Source organism: Peromyscus eremicus, chromosome 10 (genome assembly GCF_949786415.1).
Source record: "Peromyscus eremicus chromosome 10, PerEre_H2_v1, whole genome shotgun sequence".
NCBI classification, from domain to species: Eukaryota; Metazoa; Chordata; class Mammalia; order Rodentia; family Cricetidae; genus Peromyscus; species Peromyscus eremicus.
The window spans coordinates 96,960,955-96,980,976 of record NC_081426.1 but is presented as its reverse complement, the minus strand read 5'-3'; the positions used below and the strand labels follow the sequence as shown (position 1 = coordinate 96,980,976).

The window sequence follows — 20,022 nt, the reverse complement described above, 5'->3', positions numbered from 1 at the left end:
GGGCATGCACAGAACAGAGGCGACCGCACTCAGCCAGATATGTAGAGCACCGCTCTGAACAGGCCCTAGAGTGGTGGGAACACACTTCACACCACCAGTTGCAGCCACTCCTGGTACACCATGAGGCTCAGAAATCCAAGGTCTCACAGAAGACAAAGCCTGGGAAACCCCAAGCCTGAGGCCTAGGAAAGGTGAGGCAGGAGCTTCTCTAGAGGGAAGATACACAGGCACAGCATCAGCACACGTATACATGCAAGCTAACATATGTATGCGTGCGCGCGCACACACACACACACACACACACACACACACACACACCAGTAAATATGTGAAAGTAGACACAAAGAGAGCACATGTGTGCGCTCACTGGCAAATACACACAGGCCAACCCCAGGTAAAAACACCAGAATGAAAAAAAAAGAGGCACTTTCTTGTTTAACAAAATAAATTAAATATACGAGGCTTCAGCCCAAACTCTATATAAAATTACAGAGGCCAGGCAGCCATGGACAGTGAGGATACCCAATGTAACCACAAGGTCAGGCAGGTCCTAGGCCTTAGGGCAGGCCAGAGTTCCTGTGTCCCAGCCATCCTTACATCATTATTAATATTATTTTACTTCTTAAATATAAATATTGAGGCCCTTCTCTCTAGCAAGGGGAGGGTGGCTCAAACCTCCAGGCATGGTCACACTGCTCACCCCACCTAGGTTGCTAGTAGACTCCTGGACACCCAGCCTACACAGAGGCAAAAGTAGCCACCAAGGCCAGGCAGGGACACAGGTGGTCAGAGGTGGGGGAGTGGCCATGACCACTAAGACTTGAGGGAGATTCCTTCAACTAGCCATCACTACATGTCACTGCAAAGTCACACAACAAATCCTCCTGAAGGCTTCTCAGGTTGTGCGTGCACATGAGCACACATTTGCATTTGTAAATGTTTGTTTGTGGGTTTGGCTGTCTGGATGTGTGTTCATCTGGCAGTACATACATCTATATGGCCAAATATGTGAGTGCCTACCACAGGGCCCTAGGATATTCTTCCTCCATTGCTTTCAATCCTCCCAACCTGTTGTCTTGGCCCCCATATGCCTACCTCAGGGCACAGTGCTTGGAGATTTGCTGCATTTAGCACTGATAGTGGACATGCTGGTGCTGGTGAACCTTGTGCTCCGCATGAGAGAGTGTGTGTGCATGTGTGTGTGTGCGTGTGTGTGTGCACATCTGTGTACAGCTTGGGGTACAGCTTGGGGCCAGCGGTCGAGCCAGAGGCCAAGATGTGCTGGGGGGGCATGGTGGATCCATGCTCCTCACACAGGCCCACAGCTAAGGAGGACAGGTCTTTGTCCCCACTGCGGTCTCGGGATGCCCCTGGGGGGCGATGCCCAGGCACAGGGAGCGTAGATGCAGGGGCACATGGCTTCTTCTTGGCCTGACAAAGCCAGAGCAGCACAGTGCCAAGGATGAAGACAGCACCAGCCGGGATACCAATCACCACAGGCCATGGCAGGCTTGTGGTCGAGGATGAAGGAGCCACAGGAGGCCCTGGAGGTTTGGGGTCTGCAAGAGAGATCAAGGAAAGAGTAGGGAAGGGAATGTCAGTACACTAATGAGACAACCCCCCTAAGTGTGAACAACATGGATAGCACACCTAGACTCCTCATGAGGCAAGGAAGACCCACAAGAAAGGGAAAAGGATAGGGAGCCCCCACCTGGAGTTGGACATTGGAGACCCCCAGGACAGCCCAAACCAATGGTAGGGACTGAGAGTGAGCAGGGGGTGGGCATACCCACCTGGTAATACAGTGAGGAAGGCACTACGAAAACTGTAGCCCATGGTGTTTGCACCCAGGCAGATATACATGCCAGCGTCATCTTGGCGGGCCCGAGAGATGAGCAGCTTGTTGAGGTAGGAGCCATCAGGCCGTGACCACACGTCACCCGTGGGCAATACCACAAACTTCTGGCCACCCACATCAATAGTGGAGTTGTGGCGACCCTCAGAGCCATACTCCACCCGCTTCAGCCACTGGATCACAGGCTTCACATCACTGCGAACCTTGCACTGGAAGGATGTTGTCCCACCAAAGTCCACTGTTGTATTCACAGGGTGTGTCCCTGTGAGCACAGGCTTGGAGCGGGTCCGCTCTATGGCAGGGACAAACAAACATGTCAGTAGAGTTCTAGGCACCACAGGCCCATCCTACCCCAGACCCGCTACTCACGGATTACATCCACTTTGTAGGTGGCATTGATGGCACCGGCCCGGTTGGAGACACGGCATGTGTACTTTCCACTGTCTTCAGGCCTCAGGTTCTTCAAGCTCAGCGTCCACTTCTTCTTCCTATGCTCACTGGCCTCTGGCCGTGCCAAGGTCTGGTCATCCTTCATCCACATGATGTCTGGCCGTGGGTGCCCACTGGCCACACACTTGAGCCGCACAGAGCTACCTACAGGCCGTGCAATCACTCGGCGCCTCATCTTGGAGGGTTGCGTGAAGCGAGGCCGTGCTGTGGGGCAGGGCAGCATCAAGGTCAGTGGGAAAGGATATGTGAGGATGCCAGGAGGATGGTCACTGCCCTATTCCAAGCACAAAGAGTCTCCCTACCCCATACATACCCCACTGCTGGCTGGCTGGGTCCTCCTGGCCCCCAGAAGAGCCACCTGGTCCAGGGCTCTCCTTCCCTGGATTGACATCATCTGTAGAGAAACATGTCATAAGGAGGCCAGGTGAGGGGTACAGGAGAGCCGCTAACCAGTGCCCAGCATGGCCTGGCTGAGACAGCCCTAGAACCCAAGCAAAGGCCATGGACACACCCACATGTCAGGATTCAGGGACAGCTGGGCAGTGGCTGCCTGCCAGCCCCCTCCCTGGGTGCAGGTGACCCTGACAGGCATGGTGGGACTGGAGAGCCACCCCCCACCCTGGCTCCGGGGGGTCTGCAAGGCCTGGGAGGAGGGGGCCAGGCCCAGCCAGCAGCTGCAGTAACCCTAGCCCACATCAAGGGGCCGAATGCTTGGTGCAGAGACATGGCTTACATACCGCCTGGTCATCATCCTCTTTGAAAGGATGGGGGTAGGGAGGGTGGACAGCCGCAATATTCCCATTCCAAACCCTGAGAAGGCCTTGGGGCCTGTACTGGGCAGTGATGAGGGGGCAGGGTGTGATAAGGAATGTCCCCTTGCTGCCCTATGACAGCCGCCTCTTCCACCCAATTCGAGACCAAGGACCAGGCCATCCCAGGCCACTACCTTAGACCTCCACTGCAAAGAGAGTCATCCTGGCCCAGCCCCACACTACAGAGCCCAGCAAAGAAGGTGGGCCATGCCTGCTACCAATGTATGGAGGGTGTGTCACCAAAGACACCTGCCCATTCCCTACCGACTGGGCACCAGAGACAGAAGAGAACAGAGGCCATTCACTTCTTGCGGCCCCTCTGAACTCTGAAATCTGAGCCTCAGAGTTATGGCTGCCAAGGCTTGCCCTGCCAAGTCCTCACCCCACTCCACCCTACCCCACCCAGCAGCTCTTCTGTGGAACCACTGCCTGAGTCCCCCCACACACTCCCCACACTCTATCCATTTCTACCACCTATAAGGAAAGGACTAAGGCTGGCCTAGTGACTGGGGGCCCAGGCTGCCCTAGGGCCCAGGCTGGGAATGGGGACAGGACCTCCTGGATCCTGTCTATGTCTAGGTGGATTTGGTGCAGGCTGAACAAACAAGGTGGAAGAATCCAGGTGTATCTGCTGTACACCTTATTCCCAGTCAATACTGGCCCCACCATAACCTCTGACTCACGAACCAACTGACCCATAATGATGAGAGTGTAGTTGACGCTGAGGCTGCCAAAGCCGTTGGTGGCCTTGCACACATAAACACCTGCATCTTCGGCCTCCACCTCCTTCACCTTCAGCCCCTGGGGCAGCACACGGAAGCGACTCCAGCCACTGTGGATTGTGCGGCCATCTTTGGTCCACATGGTCAATGGTGGTGGGTCCCCCTCCACTGGGCACTGTAGCCGAACAGTGCGGCCTAGGCGGGCCACCTGCCGTGGGACCACCTTGTCTGCCATTCTTGGGGGTCCTGCAGGAGGTAAAGGGCTTGGTTGGGGAAACACATGAGCGGAACAAAGGTTTGACACCGGTGCTGGGAACCCAACCTGGACCCCACTAAGGAAGTCTGTTTGGTATGGCAGAGTAGGCCCCAAACATGAACCCTACTTCCCAACCACAGTAGTCATGTCCAACACATCCCATTGTGTCAGTCCCAGGCACCTTGCTGTGCATCACCATAGCAGGCAGCCTCCCTGAGAAGTTAGATGGAGAGGCCAGAGGGGTGAGGACACAGCCTAAGTCAATAACACTTAAAAATTCAAACCAAGAAAACAGAGCCATCCCTTTGTCTCACCAGAGAGAACTACATGTTCCCTGGTCAGAAAGGAGGGGATCACATGAACAGGACAGCAGGATGGGCTTTTGGCTAGTCTTTTTCTGCACACACAGCCTCATAGGATATCTTACATTCTTGCTGCACATAGTGCAAGGGACAGCCACCTTACACCTGTTTCAGATAGAAATGGGTCAGCAGGAGCAATCACCCAGGATAAATAGCCAGGTGTGCACCTGCCAGCACTCACTGCCATATATGCCCATCAATGAGGGACAGATGTGCATGCACCCACATATGAACTGGCTGTCCTACTTGTGTGCTCTGTATCTGAGTTCATGGACAGAATCTGCTCTGGGCTGTCAGCCAGCCCCAGGAGCCCTAGCCTGCCAAGTGGCTGGACCTCACAGGTACACAATCCCAAGACCATGGGATCAGAGGACAAGTGTCCAGAGGGTCAGAGCTTAGGAGCTGCCTGGGATACACAAGGTGAGCAAGGGCTGGGCACCGGTACTTGGTACCTTAGCTGGATTCCATTCAGGGAACCTGCTTCATAAAGAAGAACCCACTGGGTCCTGTCCATGTGGGTGACAGCCCCTAGGTCATACCTGGGAGGTGGTCTGGCCTTAAGAGATAGCCCCCCAACAGGATGTTCACGGGAGGGTCCCATAGCAGAGGCTCAAGTCCCACAAGTCAAGACCACCATCCCAGAAAAGGCCAATTCCTGGGACCCACAACTTTAGCCATTAGAAACATACTCTCAACCTCACCAACCCACACCAAGAATCCTTTTCCTCAGCTCCAGCCATCAAGGTATCTCTGGATTGGAGTGCAGGGACAGGAGTGTGACTGGGTGTAGCAGGCAGAAAGTGACCACCTAGCTGGGAGGATGAGTACAGAGTACACAGAGCCTGCAGATATCAGAAAGGTTAGTGCTGAAGGAAAAGTGCTCTCATGAGGGAGGGTGAGCTGGTGGGAACTGCATCAGAGACTGTCCCAGGGTCACCTCTGAATAAAGAGAGGCATCCACAGTCCCCTAGCCCACCCACATGCCACATCTCTAATCTGTTAGTGAGAGGCATCTACCCAGCACATCAACCAGTTCTATTGAGGATGGTCCTGGGAAGAGAAAGCAAGGTCAGCTGAGCACAATGGTGACAATGGGCAGTCTCTGCAATCTTGGTGTGATGCTGCACAGGGCCTGAGGGCACATGAGCTTTTTATAATCAGCTGGTACTTCCTCAGCATGCAATTACCCTAGCTATGTGGCTACCTTCAGCCCAGGTGTGCTTCTGTGGGTGTTTTCAGACTCCCAGAGGCTGCTTTCCAACTTCCTATGGTACATCTACCTCTTAAGGCCCACCCTGAAGTACTAAGGTGGGCTCTAAGGAGGCAGAAGAATAGTCAGCCCAAGGGGAGGGGGCCAGATCTCCCAGTCAAACTCCAAGGTATCATTCCTGCTCAATGAGGCAAAGAGCTATGGACGAATAGGTCCTGTCACACTTCTACTTATATCCATACTGCACAAACCCTTTCCCATTTTTCTGAGACCCTCTTCTCCAAGCCCCATCTCCCCTTATACTCAGTTCCCCTCATCCCTGCCCTAGGCCTGAAGCTGCTACCAACTGAGATCTCAACATCAGCCCTCTTCCTCACCTTTCTTCATGGCTCCCTCTGGAAAGGGAAAGAGCAGAGATGGGAAGAGGGCTGTCAGCCCACCTCTCCCTTAATCTGTTCTGTCCATAGACCACCTAAGGAAGCAGGGCAATGCAAGTATTATTGTCTCAAGGTTCTCCTCCTACATCCAGCTTACAGTGTTAGAGGCTCCTGGGACCTCAGCACATGGGCCTCCTGAGATCCCCTCCCTATACCTTCATAGGTTCCAGCCCCATTCCCAAGCAAACTCTGCCCACCATCTGTCACTGTCTGAAATCTCACCATTCACAGTGCCTCCCACACTTCAGGTCAATGAGAAACTGGTCAAAGCCCTGCCTAGCCTCATGGTCCCAATCAACCTGGTATCTGGTGCCTCCCAGACAGACTCATATATGCAAGCATATACACATACATTCAGTTGCCTAGAGGTGTTTGGAGGCATACCTGGGGAATGCCCAATGGCCAGACTAATCTATCACCCTACACCACATAGGAAGGTCTCCAGAGAAAATTAAGCCTCACTATGCCTACAGGAAGTACTACCTCTCCTGGCCTCAGACAGAGGGAGTGAAGACTAGAAGAGGGGGCACTCAGAGGCAGGAGCCTTGCCATGACCACTGCTGAGGGATAGGGCTTAAGTGATCACCAGATGGCCGGAAGCTTGGTCCTTGGGGCCTGCCTGCACATACTGCTGGAGGAGCCAGCCTTATCCTAAAGCAAACAGTACCCTGCTAGCCCTGCCCCCACCTGGGTTCCACTATACCCCACTGTGGGGTTGGGCCTCTAGGCTTGTTACAGAGACCCACATAAGGACCCTGCCCTCAGCAGAAAGCCCAGCCCCTAGAATTCTGGGAATTTGGGCCATGATATAGCCACCTTGGATCTATATTTAACTCAGGAAACACAGCCCCCTTTGTTCTACCTGGACAGCCATCCACCCTACTTAGCCAGTGAGGAAACTAAGGACTTGAAGCTCAACAGCAATGGGGGCATCACCTCCCCAAACTCTGCCTTAGGACTGCTACAGGGGGTCAGTTCTGGGCAGAGGCTGGGCCTAATGGCTGTGCCTGAACTTCCAACAGGGCTTGTCTAACCATCCCACCCAGGCTGGCTCCTTCAGAAATCCAAAGGATCTGAGAAAGCCCAACACAGACTGGATCCTGATGGCTGGAGGTAGGTGAACACAGACAAATTGAAGGTGGATTTGTCCTTGCTCCTCTGATAGGTAAAATGGAGACCAAATATTGAGGTCATGGGATCTTTTCACAACCTAAAGACCCCAGGCCAAGGAGGAAGGTATATCAGCTTTTGGTCTCTCCATAACTTCTACAGCCAAGGCAGCAATGTCCATACTTCTGAAAAACCCATACAGCCCCAGCCAGGTCAAACTAAACATTAATACAAGAGGGGACAGCATGGAGACCTTCTGAAGGAGGCACAGTCTGTGTAGAAGTCCTTAGCCTGAAGGATGACACTGAAGGTCGATGTCAGGTCTAGATGCCAGGTTAGGGACTCAAGGGGGAAATGAACAGACACTGCTGGGGCTCCAGGCCTGTTGACCTGAACTCCTCTCCTCAAAGGGCTAGTCTAGGCACCAACTATCAACTGACCCTGGACAAAGTAAGAGTGTGACATGTGAGAACCACCTGGACAGCTCAGGCCTAGCTTGGCCCTGGTGAGCCCTGCATGGCCCTAGGAATTCTCTGGCCAGGCAGTCAGCTTGGCTATGGGGTGAATCTCTTCATGGAGATGCAAAGTGGATGAGTAGAAGACTCAGAGGATGGTATGATGAGTCTCAACCACACAGGAACGGAATAGGCTCACCTAGCCCTCTAGACACTTTGCTCCAAGAGCCTGGAGGGATTACAGTAGAGCCAACCCATGTGGGGCCCCAAGGCACCTGTCCAGTGATGACGGGCCTACCAAGTAGTGAGCTTTCTATGACTGGTATGGCACACCCCCACCAAGGCACTGCCCTGGCCCCTGGCTATGAGGACATATATCCCAATACAGCTGGAGCCCCAGGACAGGGACAGGTAAGAAATCCAGAGACAGTCCTCTAGGGCCAGCACATACTAGGAGGCCAAAGCCCAGGAAATAGTAGAGATGCCCCTCATGAAAAAGAGCACAGGTGACAGTCACAAAGTCCAGCTGCCCATTAGTTGTTCAGGGCCAGGTTCTGTCTTGTCTTGAGGTCAAGATCCTTGAAGATATATAACTGCATGGAGACACACACATACACACACACACACACACACACACACACACACACACACACACACACGCACACACACAAACCATGCATGCACATTCATGGCCAGTAACACACAAGCCCAGTGTTGTGAGAGGAGTAATGCTTAGCAAAAAACTGAGGGCACCCAAGGGCCAGATCCATAGGCTCTGCAGTAAGATTGGCAAGACACAGGTAGGTGGCTATCCTAGAAACCAGGCCATCTAGGCACCCCAAAAAGACATCATGTTCCAGCAAGATAGTTAGTGGAGCTAGTTTGCCTGTTGCCCAGCACTGGCAATTAGGCCAGCCAGCAGGATGTGGGGAAGGGTTCTCTGGGGGCACTGCCTGGTCCCCTGGGTCTGCACCTCTTTCTGGAATACCTCAGCTGCCACATCTGTACATTGCTAGTTCCTAGACACTCTCTGACCCACCAAGACCACATATAGTAGCATGGGTATCATTAGTTAAGGTCACCACCCGATAGGAACCACATACACACCATCCATCCATAGAAGGTGAATGCCTCAGGATTCACTAAGGGGGACTCACCTAGACACCCAGCCCCTGACCCTCTTCTTACAAACATTAGTTTGGTGGGCAATAGTCTAGCTTCAAGTCAGGGCAACCAGAGGACTCCCATCCCTAAACAAGGCCTGACTCTGATCCTGGAAGCCCCTGATACCTCAAAAACTGTCAATAAGTCTATTTCCGGAACCCAAAGCTCCTGAGGCAGAGGTCAGGTGTTAAGGCAACGTGCCACCTAGCCCCTACAAAGACTGAAGGGTTGTTGGGACGGCCTAAACCAAATAGTCCAGGCAAACCCATCCAAAACCCACAGCACTGCTGACAAAGAGATTTCTTCGGGTCAGAACTGAGGGTGTTGAGAGCTCCCCAGGGGTCCCAGTTGCCTGCAGCAATATGTGGCACAGAGCCTCAGCCCAAATCACACTGCTACCATCAGAAGCTAAATAGTGGGCTGCAGGGAGGATGGGGGCAGTTCCCTGAGGGGCACCCTGGACTGTCATCAAGGGCTGGAACCTTCCCCTGCTGTCCAGCCCCACACCTGAGTCAGAACAGCAGCTGGCTCTCTTCCCACCCACTGCTGCAGGCACCACCAAATAGCTTTCCAAGCCCTTGGCAGCCCATAGAAATCTCTCAGGAAATAAACTCCTGGTGGAAAGAGGGGTTGTAATTCCTGCTCAGGGGGAAGCTCTTTCTTTTAACAGCTGCCCAATGGCATACACCTTCTGTCTACTTCTCTTAGGCCTATCTAGCCCACACTCCCCATGAGCCTACTCTGTCTGTACCCCAGCCTGAGGTTCTAGCCCCCACCCCACCCCACTCCCAGCAACCCCCTGATCTCCTCCTTGAGATATAGGCAGGAGTACTGGTCAGAAGAGCAGGTAGCAGGCAGAGGAGAGTGTCAATGAACTATGGGAACAAGGGCTTAGGCACACTTTAACCCCTATGTATTCTCGAGTCACCACATTAAGACAAAACGAGAGAGAAGAGGCCACCATGGGCCAAGCATCCGGCCCTAGCTATACAGAAGGCAGGTGGCCAGTAGGGGGAGCAGGGCTGTTGGGCCATAGCCAACTGCCCCCGGCACTACCAGCAAAGACTGAGCCAAGGCCAGGAAAGCCAGAGACTACAGGCCTCTGCTAGGGAAAAACCAACATTTCCCTAGTAGGGGCCACAGTACAGGGCAGGCGGAGTGAAAGGCAACTCTGAGAGCCCAGAGGCCCATTGATCCTGCACAAAGGATAAAGGAGCCTGTGGTTGGTATTTCCAGGCCTAGCTAAAGGCGACTTTGTTCACAGCTCCCTCCCCACCCCCAGGGGGACAGTGATTTATTTTCCCTTCCAGGAATAGGGCCCCAGATGTGAATGGGAGGCTGGCCCACATCCCTACCTCACAGGGGCTAGGCCTGGCTCTCGAACATCCATCTCACTCCAGCTACACTCTGATCAGCCACAGCCTGTGAAAAATAGAGGCCTCCTACAGCCTGGTTAAAAGTCAGGGTCAGCCTCCACACAAATGGCCAGTCATCATCTCCTAAGCATCACACATCCTTCTCCACACCACAGTGCTCTAGGCAAATTGCTGAGACTATGCTGTCCCTGCTGCATTGGACAGCTGTGGCAGGTACTCTAACTGTTGATCAAGGCCCAGCTCACTCCAAACACAAGGCTGGGTCCAAAAGACAGGAGAGAAGCCTGTGCTGGCTGCTCAGAGACTGATCCTGGAGCCATCCTTATGAAAGCTCAGAGGTGGCATTTCTCAGAAGGCCCTACACTGCAGACTCATCTTTGAGAATGGTATTCTGTTCTGAAACTTACATTCTCACTGTGAGAAATACAACAGAGTAAACCAAAACTTATCTTTCTCCAAGTTTGGGGGGAAATATCTTAAGGCAAATTGACCAACGTTGTGAAACTTTGGGCAAAGGGGAACTTTTAAAATATGATCTGAATCTAGAGACGTACGGATTCCAATAACTGTGACACCCCAGGGAAATGACTTTCAAAACAGCCCAAACTCTACATGCAGTTCTCTGGCCCAACTTAAGATCAAAATTGGGCCTACTCACGGAAGAACCACTAGAGAAGGAATGCATTTGGAATAACTTTGCCCCTCCAGTCCAGATTGTGCCTGAAGGAAGAAGTCAGCATAATTCAGGAAACGCCATTCTTCCACTCCAACCACAGGGCCCTTGCCCTTGGAAGGCAGCTCTTTCCAACTCCCTAGTGCTGGCCAGAGGCCTCACTAGCACAGCCAGGGCTAGATATAAGGCTCAGTCCAAAGGCTGTCGCCAAGGGAGACAAAGGCAGAAGTGGTGGCCCCTCTAGGGCCATCAGCAAAAAGGTAGGGTGCTGCTTGCCCACGGCCACCCATCAATCAGCCTTAAGGTCCCATCCAGTGATCATGGCAGAGCAGAGGCCCTCAGAGTCTCCCTGGCTGAGCAGCCAAAGAAGAGGCAGGTGCAGGGATGGGAGTTATCCAAACAGATAAAAGAGCAATCAAAGACTGGACCACCGGTTGGGGGTGAAGAGACAACTCACTCAGCATGGCCCAAGCGCCTACATGCCCAAGACACTGTCCAGCCCAGCTGTGCCTGGACAGCCCCCACCCTCCAGCCTGCCAGTCCCCATGCAGAAGGGGGGGTTATAGTGGCATAAGGCCCACCTGGGCCGCCGCCTACGGCCCAACACCAAACGTGGCCATATAAGGCCAGGTTGGGCTCAGTGCGCCCGCGCTGGTGGCGGGGGGGAGGAGATGCGAAGCCTCAGAGGACTGGTGGACAGAGCAAGGACAATCCTGAATGGTCAACACACCCAAAGGGCCCGCCTGGCCATGAGTCCTGCCTAACCATAGGGGAGGCCAGCACCATGCCCCGTGACACTGGAACACGGTGGGCAAAAATCCATGGGCATGTATCACTCATCAGCTATGGATGCCCTTTGCCAGGGCTGGGTCTAGGGCAGAGCTCTCCACAGGACATCAGATGGGTGAGGCTGTATCCAAGCTGTAGTGTGGGGTATGCTGCAACAAAGTGGTGTTTGGCCCTGAGGTCTAATATCTTCAAATGTCTTCCTCAGAGACCAACCCTCACTGTTCAGTGATGCCCTGTGCTCTGGGGGCCCCCTTCCCCTCCAGCCTCTACACTACGCTGTCTGTAATAGACAAGCAAGCCAAGGGTCCAGAGCTGGGTCAGCTGAGGGCTGGGATCAGGGTGAGCTCCAATCACCAAAATGTCACCAACATTCTCTATATTCAGCTAGCCACCGTGTGAGTCTCTAAAGGTTCCCAAGGACCTAATCAGGTTTTCTGTGGCCACTGAGTCTACTCCCCAAGAGTCTATGGGGTGACCACCTGCCCTCCACCTTAAAGTATGTGTATGCAAGATTGTGTGCATATCCTGAAGGGGACCTAGGTAAGATCACACTTGGCCAACAAGGTAAGTTATTCTGGGGCCCTTTAGGTGAGGTGTCAGCCAAGGAGGGTGAGTTGAGGGGTACCAGAGTGTGAGCCATGTAACCCCATGAGTTGAACTGGAGGCATGTGAAGCCGGTAGGACTTCAGGTTAAGGATCAGGAGTGGGGGCCCGCTGCAATGGGGCAGACAAGGAGGGGCGGAGTGTGCCAGGAGGGCACTGTGGCAGGGTTCAGGGCTGGCGGGAAAGGGGCGGCGCTGCTGAGGCCAGAGCGCCAGACTGGGCGCCAGGACTCACCTCGCGCCGCCTCAGCCGACGGGAGGACCCCCAGTAGCAACGGCGGCAGCAGTAGCAGCAGCGCCGGGCTCCGCGTCATCTCGCCGGTCGAACCTGGAGTAGGGACGCGGTCACTGGGAGCTGGAGTGGACGCCGCTCAGGGCTCAGGGCTCAAGCAAGCAAGACCCAGGTCGCGGCCGCAGAGCCAGGGTCCAGCCCCCCTTGGCGCTGAGCTCCAGGCAAAGGAAGCGCGGCGCGTAGACGCTGAGCGTATCAAAGGCAGACAAAGGGTTTACACTAATTACCAGCCGCCCCCGCCGCCCCCTCTCCAAACACCGTCTGGATTCCTGGCGCTTGTAACTCCAGCCCTGCCCGCGGGACACACAACACCGAGCGGCCCCGCAGATAATCGCCTGCGCCATTAGCGGACAAATTTGCGCTGGGGGGCCCACGTGGGGCGCGGGCGGGGGCGGGGCGCGGGGCAGGGCCGCGGGCTCCACAGGAGAAGCTTCGGCGCGAGCCCGGCCCCCAGTCCGCACAGTGATCGCGGCCCTGCCCTTCGCGCCCCGCACCCCGACCCACTCCAGCCCTCCCTCCAGGGGTCGCGGACCTACGGTCCGGCTCACCTCGACAGGGATCGGCGCGCGGTGCGCGGCAGGCAGCAGGGTCAGGGCCGGGCCCGCGAGAAGAGCGCCGCGGTCATCGCTGCCCCGGGCGCCGCATCCCGCCCCCCGCGCCCCCGGGCCCGGCCTGGGCGGGGCGGCGCTACCTGGGCGCTGGCGGGTGGGGCCGGGCTGGGGCGCGGGGCGCGCTGTCCACGCGGATAAACGGCGGGGCTAGGCGCGGGCCGGGGCGAGGGGCGGCAGGGCGAGGGGCCCGGGGCGCCGCGCCGCGAGGCGTCCTTCCCTGCGGGGCTTTGTCAACTCTCCCGGAGCGAGCGCGGAGCAGCTGTGAGCTCCGCCCCGCACAACTTCCGGCCAATCTGCGAGTCCAGTCCTCCCTGTGCCCCGCCCCTCCCCGAAACTTTGCTCCAATCCGCGCGCGTGCCAGCCAGGCTCGCAGCTTAACCCTCGCAGTGCTTCTGCCCTTCACACCAGCGGCTCCCTGGAGCGCGCCTAGTCTGCCTGGCCTCACCCGGTCCCTGTGTGCTCTGGGAACGCGCCGCCTCGCTAGCCTCGAGACCAGCTGATGGCCTCACCAGCAGGCTGTACTCTGAGTTCCCCTGGCTCCTAGAGCTGGCTGCTACTGTCCTGGCTCTAGCCTGGTAGCCCAGGAGGAAGAGAAGTGGTCAGCCCAAAACACTACTAGGCTTGAAATCTGCGACCCTTGGAGCTTTTGTGAGTAGAGAAGGTCGCTGGGCTGCTCTGGTTTGAGGCAGAGGCAGGTCTCCACTGCTTTAGTCCAAAGAGACCCTGACTTGAGCATCTAGCTTTCTTTACCTAGTGACCTTAGAAGGGCAGATAGGGTCCTGTGGCTTCTCTGCACCTCACTTGCTTTGTGATGGTAATCACAAGACATGGATAAGTCAATACACCCTTTTGTCTTTGCTACTTGGCAGGTGTGTTGCTGCCCCGATCAAACAGTCAGAAAAGACTGGTGAGTTAACCCATGATCACATGGGGTAAGACAAACCATCTGGTTCCCAGGCCTCACCAGCTCCCTCCAGTAGCAGCTCTCTGACCAACCACCCCACAGCTTCCTGCCTACCCTCACTCACCAGAGCCAAAATTCATCAAAACATGGGTCACTCAATACAAAGCCCATAATCATTTTTGAGGCCTTAGACGTCTGGGAGTTAGCTACCCAACAGGTCCCAGGAGCACTCCATTCCCAAGAGATCACCCCTATCTCTGCTCTCAAGGACCCTGATCCAAACAGCCTCTCTGAGCTAAGAAGTCCCCCTCTTCTAGGCAGCCTTCCAGAAAAAAAAAAAAAAAAAAAAAATGAAACTGGGGAATCCCTTAGTGTCGCTAGCTCTAAATTCTGTTTCTGGGCCTGGTGGGCAAGCGGAAGTGAGCCTATCATGGCTCCTGTGCCCCCTCTGCTCCCTGCATGAAGGCCCAGGGACCCATCTAGTAGTCATTTCACCTCCAAAACTCTGTCTGGGAAGCAGCCCACAGGACGTTCAATGGGCTACCAGAGGACTTGGCCTGGCACTCATGTCACAGACAACATTCAAAACAGATGGATAGAGTGGTCCTGGCTCTTCTGAGTAGGCCCTGGCTCCGCAGAAAGTTTTGTGAGGAGATGCCATTGAAGCATGAAGAGCTCCAACAGGTGTGTTGCTGCCAAGGGCAGGTGTGTGTCAAGGTGGTTCTGAAGTGTGGGGAGGTTAAAAGCAGGAGGTGAGCCCAAGGGGCAGGAAAAAAATGGGCAGTGGGGAGGAGTTTCTGGAAGGTACAGAGAGCACAGGTGGGTGAGGCTTGTTCAAAGAAGTAGGTGTCATGGCAAGTGTGCCAGGAACCCTTTGCCTCCCTCCTGGTTCCTGGCCACCACAGGGCCCTAATTCCCTAGTCACCGCCTCCAGCCAGAATCCTCCAGTCCCCCTTCACCCTCACTGTTCCCTGATAGGGAGACCGCTCCCCTGCACCTGTTCCAGGTGGCCTGCCCAGACGCTGTCTTACCCCTGCCCGGCGCAAGAACACGCTGCCCCCTGGCGGAGGTGACCGGTCCAGCAGCTCCCGAGGGAACTTAACCAACCCCGCCCCGCCACGTCCTGCTGGAGCCCACAGGGTGCCCATTCCTGCTGTCCGGAAACCACAGCGCAGCTCTGGAACCTGGCTCGCCTCGCCTCGCCTCACTGCGTTTGGAACCCGAAACCGGAGTTTGGTATATTGAATGCAAGCCCTGCCTCCTTTAAAAGTGAAACCTAGGCGGTTGGCTATTATGTATCCAGTAGGCAATCCCACTGGGTACCATCACCGGTTTGAGTTTGTTTGTCGCATCTGCGGGCACAGGTAAGTCCCTGCAGTCCCCAATTCTCTTTCTGTGATCCTCATTCTCTGAGCCCTGGTAAGACCAGGCTCAGTGATGGCCTAGAAGTGTGGCTGAATAAGGCAGACAGTCTAATGCGAGGATGGCCTCTTATCAGCTGCAGAGACTGAAAAGTATACATGCCCCCAAAAAGATCTGCAGAGAACTGAGATGTAGTAAGGATCAGATTTGCACTCTCACCTGAAACAGTAACAGTGACAAATATATGTGAAAGCCACCGAAGACATAGCAGCAAAGACAGACAGCACCTTCTGGAAGATGGCTGCCAACTGCTGTCCTTATCACGCCCAGGCAGAGCCCAGATGAGATGCAGATAGAAGGCAAGAAGACAAAATACACAGAGCTCCAGAGACTTCAGAGAACCCCACCCAGCACAAAGGCCTCCGGAGAGGGCAAGGAAGGCAAGGGAGGGAAATACCAGGAGAACAGGAACGACTTGAGGTCAGTCAGATACAGTGTCCACCCCCCAAGTTGGACCTTAAAGCTCAAGTGGCAGTAGCTAGAATATAAAAAGGAGCCTGCCTCAGTTGAAGTGGGGGAGAATCACTCAGACCAAGTAGTTTTGCCCCCTCCTGATGTGTGAAAACAAGACCCAGAGGATCTCCCAGCTTCCAAGTAACCCAGTCACATCACAGAAGCATGTGCAGAAATAGAAATACTCAGCATAATTCCAGATGTCCTATAAAAACATGAAAAGAAATGTAAAGTTGTAACTCAGATAGGGAAGGTGGGCAGTCACTCAAAATGACCAGAAGCAACAGGTAGCAGAGTTAGAAAGTAGAAACATCACATTCTGTGACTATTTCTGTATTTTAGATGCTGCAAGAAGCCAAGAGTGGTCAGTTATCTCAGCACTTAGGAGACTGAGGAAGAAGGAGCATGAGTCCTAGGCCAGCCTGGACTACAGAGTGAGAGTGTGTGTGTGGAGGATGGGAGGAGTGCTACAGGGGAGATTGAGATGTTACAATAATGGGAGGGGGGGCTTGCAGCTGCATATCCAATTTCTAGATATGAAATTAAGTGCCCAGAATTAAGATGATGGATAATTGCCAAAGTAAGGGTAAGAAACCCATCAAGCTAGTGTTCTTTGCCAGCAAAATGCCTTTAAAAGAAAAGGCTAAATTAAGAATATGGAGCTGAAAGAATTTGTGACCAGCAGATCTGTTCTAAAGAAGTTGAAGATGAAGACACACAAGTTGTGTGTCTTCTTTAGGAGAGATGGGGATCACAGTAGTACTGCATGAGTAAATCAATATAAGTAATGCTTGTCTTATTTAATTCTCTTTAAAAGGTAACTATTTAAAGGTAGACATAGTAGCATATTTCTGTAATTCCAACATTCTGTAGGCTGAAGTAGTAGGATCATAAGTTTGAGGCTAACCTGGGGTATATAAAACCCTGTTTCAAAAAGAATAGAAAAGACAACTGTTTACAGTAAGAAATAACAATGCATTTAAAAGCTTAAATGAAAAAAGATTGTTGTTTTTTTGTTTTTGTTTTTGAGACAGGGTCTTGATTTGTAGCTCTGGCTGGCCTGGAACTCACCAAAGAAACAAGGCTGGCCTCAAACTCAGAGATCTGCCTGCCTGCCTGCCTGTCTGCCTCTACCTCCCAAGTACTGGGATTGAAGGTACTCACCACCACACCCCACTTACATGAAAGTTTAAAATATATAATCACAACAGCACAAACTCTGAAAAGAAAAATGGAAATATAATGTCGTAATTTTCTGCTTATGAGGTAATACAATGCCATTTGAAGCTAAACTGCAACAGGCTAAAAACACTTAACAGGGAGCAGAGCTTGACGACACCATTCTCTGTAGTCCTAGCCTAGGAGTTCAGACTGGGGCCCAGGTAATATAGAAAGACTCTATCTAAAAAAGTAAGTTTAGTATAAATTCTCTGAAGCATCAAAGAATTTCACATAATGGAGCGATACAGGAGAAAAAGGAAAAACATCATCCCAACGAAGAAAGAACAAATAAAAAAAACAACAGAGATGGTAGATAAACACCCAGTTTTATCTATAATGACATTAAATGTAAATATTCTAAACATCTACAATAAAATGCAGAGAATGTTTAGATTGGGAAGTGGAGGAGATCTAACCATATGCTATCTAGGAAAAAAAACTCTTTAAAGACACAAATAGGTGGAAACGAAAAAGAAAAAAGATAAATCATACTAACTCTAGTCAAAAGAATCTGGACAAGTCAAAGTGGGTTGCAAAACAAACAATATTACCAGAGGTCAGCAGGGCCATTCCATACAAATAAATTGGCATTTGTAAAAGTACATGAAACCCTAATAACAGACAAACATCTGTGAAGCAAAAGCTAATAGAACTAAGCAGAGGAATGGGCAAATCTACAATTACATTGAGAGACTTCAGCATTCCCAGAAGATAACTTTATGGACAACAATGTCAATTTATTTAGCATAATTAATGTTTACCACTTGGGGTCAGGGCACAAGTCTCAAATATTTAAAAGGATTCAAATAATGCAGAGCATGTTCTCTGATCCCAATGGAATTATTGCAAAAAATGAACAATAGAGATGGGTGTCATTCAGTGGGAGAGCACTTGCCCAGTATGCATGAGTGAAAGGGGTAGAAGGATACTATAGGAAAATTTATAGCAATACTGATTAAAAAAGACTTTCAAATGAACAAGCTCAGCTTCTGTCTAAAGGAACAAGGAGCACAGAGTAGTGGAACCCAAGGAAGCAGAAGGGAGGGATGGTAATGCCACAGAAGTTAACAGAAAAGCTGTAGAGAAAGAAGAGGAAATCAGAACTTGATTCATTGGAAAGTACAAGAAAATTGACAAAGAAAAACACAGAGGAAGAACAAAAGTTAACAGCTACAAACAGCCCTGCGGGAGAAATTACAAAATAGAGAATAAAAATCATTTTATGTCAGTGGATTTGACAACTCAGACAAAAATAGACAGCTTCCTTAGAAGACAGGAACCACCAAAACTAACTCAAGAAAATTTTTTAATAAGGTAACTTTAACAGCCCCATGTCTATTAAATAATTGGAAGTTTTGATTAAAACCTTCACACATGCACATATGCATACAATACACACACACACACACACACACACACACACACACACACACACACCACAAACAAAACAAAAACCTAGGCCCAGATGTGTAGCTAAAGTTTTCCTGCCTGGCCCACAGTCAGGACAAATCTCTCTCACCTGCCAGTCCCACAGCCGCTCAGACCCGACCAAGTAACCACAGAGACTTATATTGGTTACAAACTGTATGGCCATGGCAGGCTTCTTGCTAACTGTTCTTAAAGCTTAAATTAATCCATTTCTATAAATCTATACCTTGCCACATGGCTCGTGGCTTACCGGCATCTTCACATGCTGTTTGTCATCATGGCAGCTGGCAGTGTCTCTCTGACTCAGCCTTCCACTTCCCAGCTTTATTCTCCTCCTTGTCCTGCCTGTACTGCCTGCCTAGCCAATGGCCAATCAGTGTTTTATTGACCAATCAGCAACACATTTGCCATACAGAACATCCCACAGCACAGATGGTTCCATTCTGGATGGTGATGTGGTTCTACACACACTCCCAAATGTAAGAAAGAACATTATGTCATGATCAGTAAAGGTTTCTTTCTCTACAGCTACAAAACTGGCTTTGCCTCCAAAAACCAACCACTTCAGGAAAGCCAAGGTGATGGCCACAGAGACACAGAAAAACACAAAATAGGTCAGCATCCCTTCCTGACTCTCAGAATGGACTGTTCCCAAACTAGGGATAGAAAGGAATTTCCTTGCCTTGGCAAAAGGTAACTATCAAAGTAAATAAAAATGTAAAGAAAAAAATTACAGTCAGCCTCACACATAAGTAAAAGACTACTACTTTCCCCTAAAATGAGGAACTAGATGCTTATGTTCAGTCTTGTCTTCTGTTTAGTCCTTCACCTGTGGTCCTTACTCAGTGCATTAATCACAGGAAATATCCATGCCGCTACACACCTGTGATCTCTTTCTAAGGCAAGAGGATTATGAGCTTGAGGCTAACTTGGGCTTCATAGTGAGGCCTTATCTAAAAACAAAACAAAAAGCAAGTGAGAGATCCAGATTGGAGGGAAGAAGTAGAACATACCCTATTTGTAAAGGACAAAGCCAACTGTATGGGCACTTCAATGTCCACTATGACTTGTGCATTTTTGGCAAGGTGGCAAGATAGAAGATCACAATATAAAGATCCATCACAGCAAGAAGTAGAGCAAACTGTCACATGTGCTAGCTGAGTATGTAATTTTGGAAATGTTTCACAGGTTCTTAAATAACTGAGCCTGAATCTAACATATGCTCTGGCCATCATACTCCCAGACCCACACCCAACAGAAATGAAGGTCCACAAAAGATATATGCACAGATGTTCACAGCAGCTTTATTTCCAACTGAGGTCAGGCAGTATTTGGAAGAGGAGTCCATGCATGAAGAGGCTGTGAGAGGCCATTGCATGAAGCTGTGACAGTGAAGTTGGGTTGAAATGAACCTCAGT

General features: G+C 51.9%; 1 protein-coding gene across 1 annotated transcript; it reads right to left on the bottom strand.

The window, feature by feature from the left end:
• Nucleotides 1-409: 409 nt before the first annotated feature.
• Fgfrl1 (fibroblast growth factor receptor like 1) lies at nt 410-12,604 on the bottom strand. The gene is given in 7 exon segments (XM_059275353.1): nt 410-1,208; nt 1,210-1,559; nt 1,794-2,147; nt 2,225-2,509; nt 2,619-2,699; nt 3,813-4,085; nt 12,509-12,604. Coding segments are annotated over 7 exon segments (1,503 nt in total). The 5' UTR covers nt 12,588-12,604; the 3' UTR covers nt 410-1,127.
• Nucleotides 12,605-20,022: the final 7,418 nt, after the last annotated feature.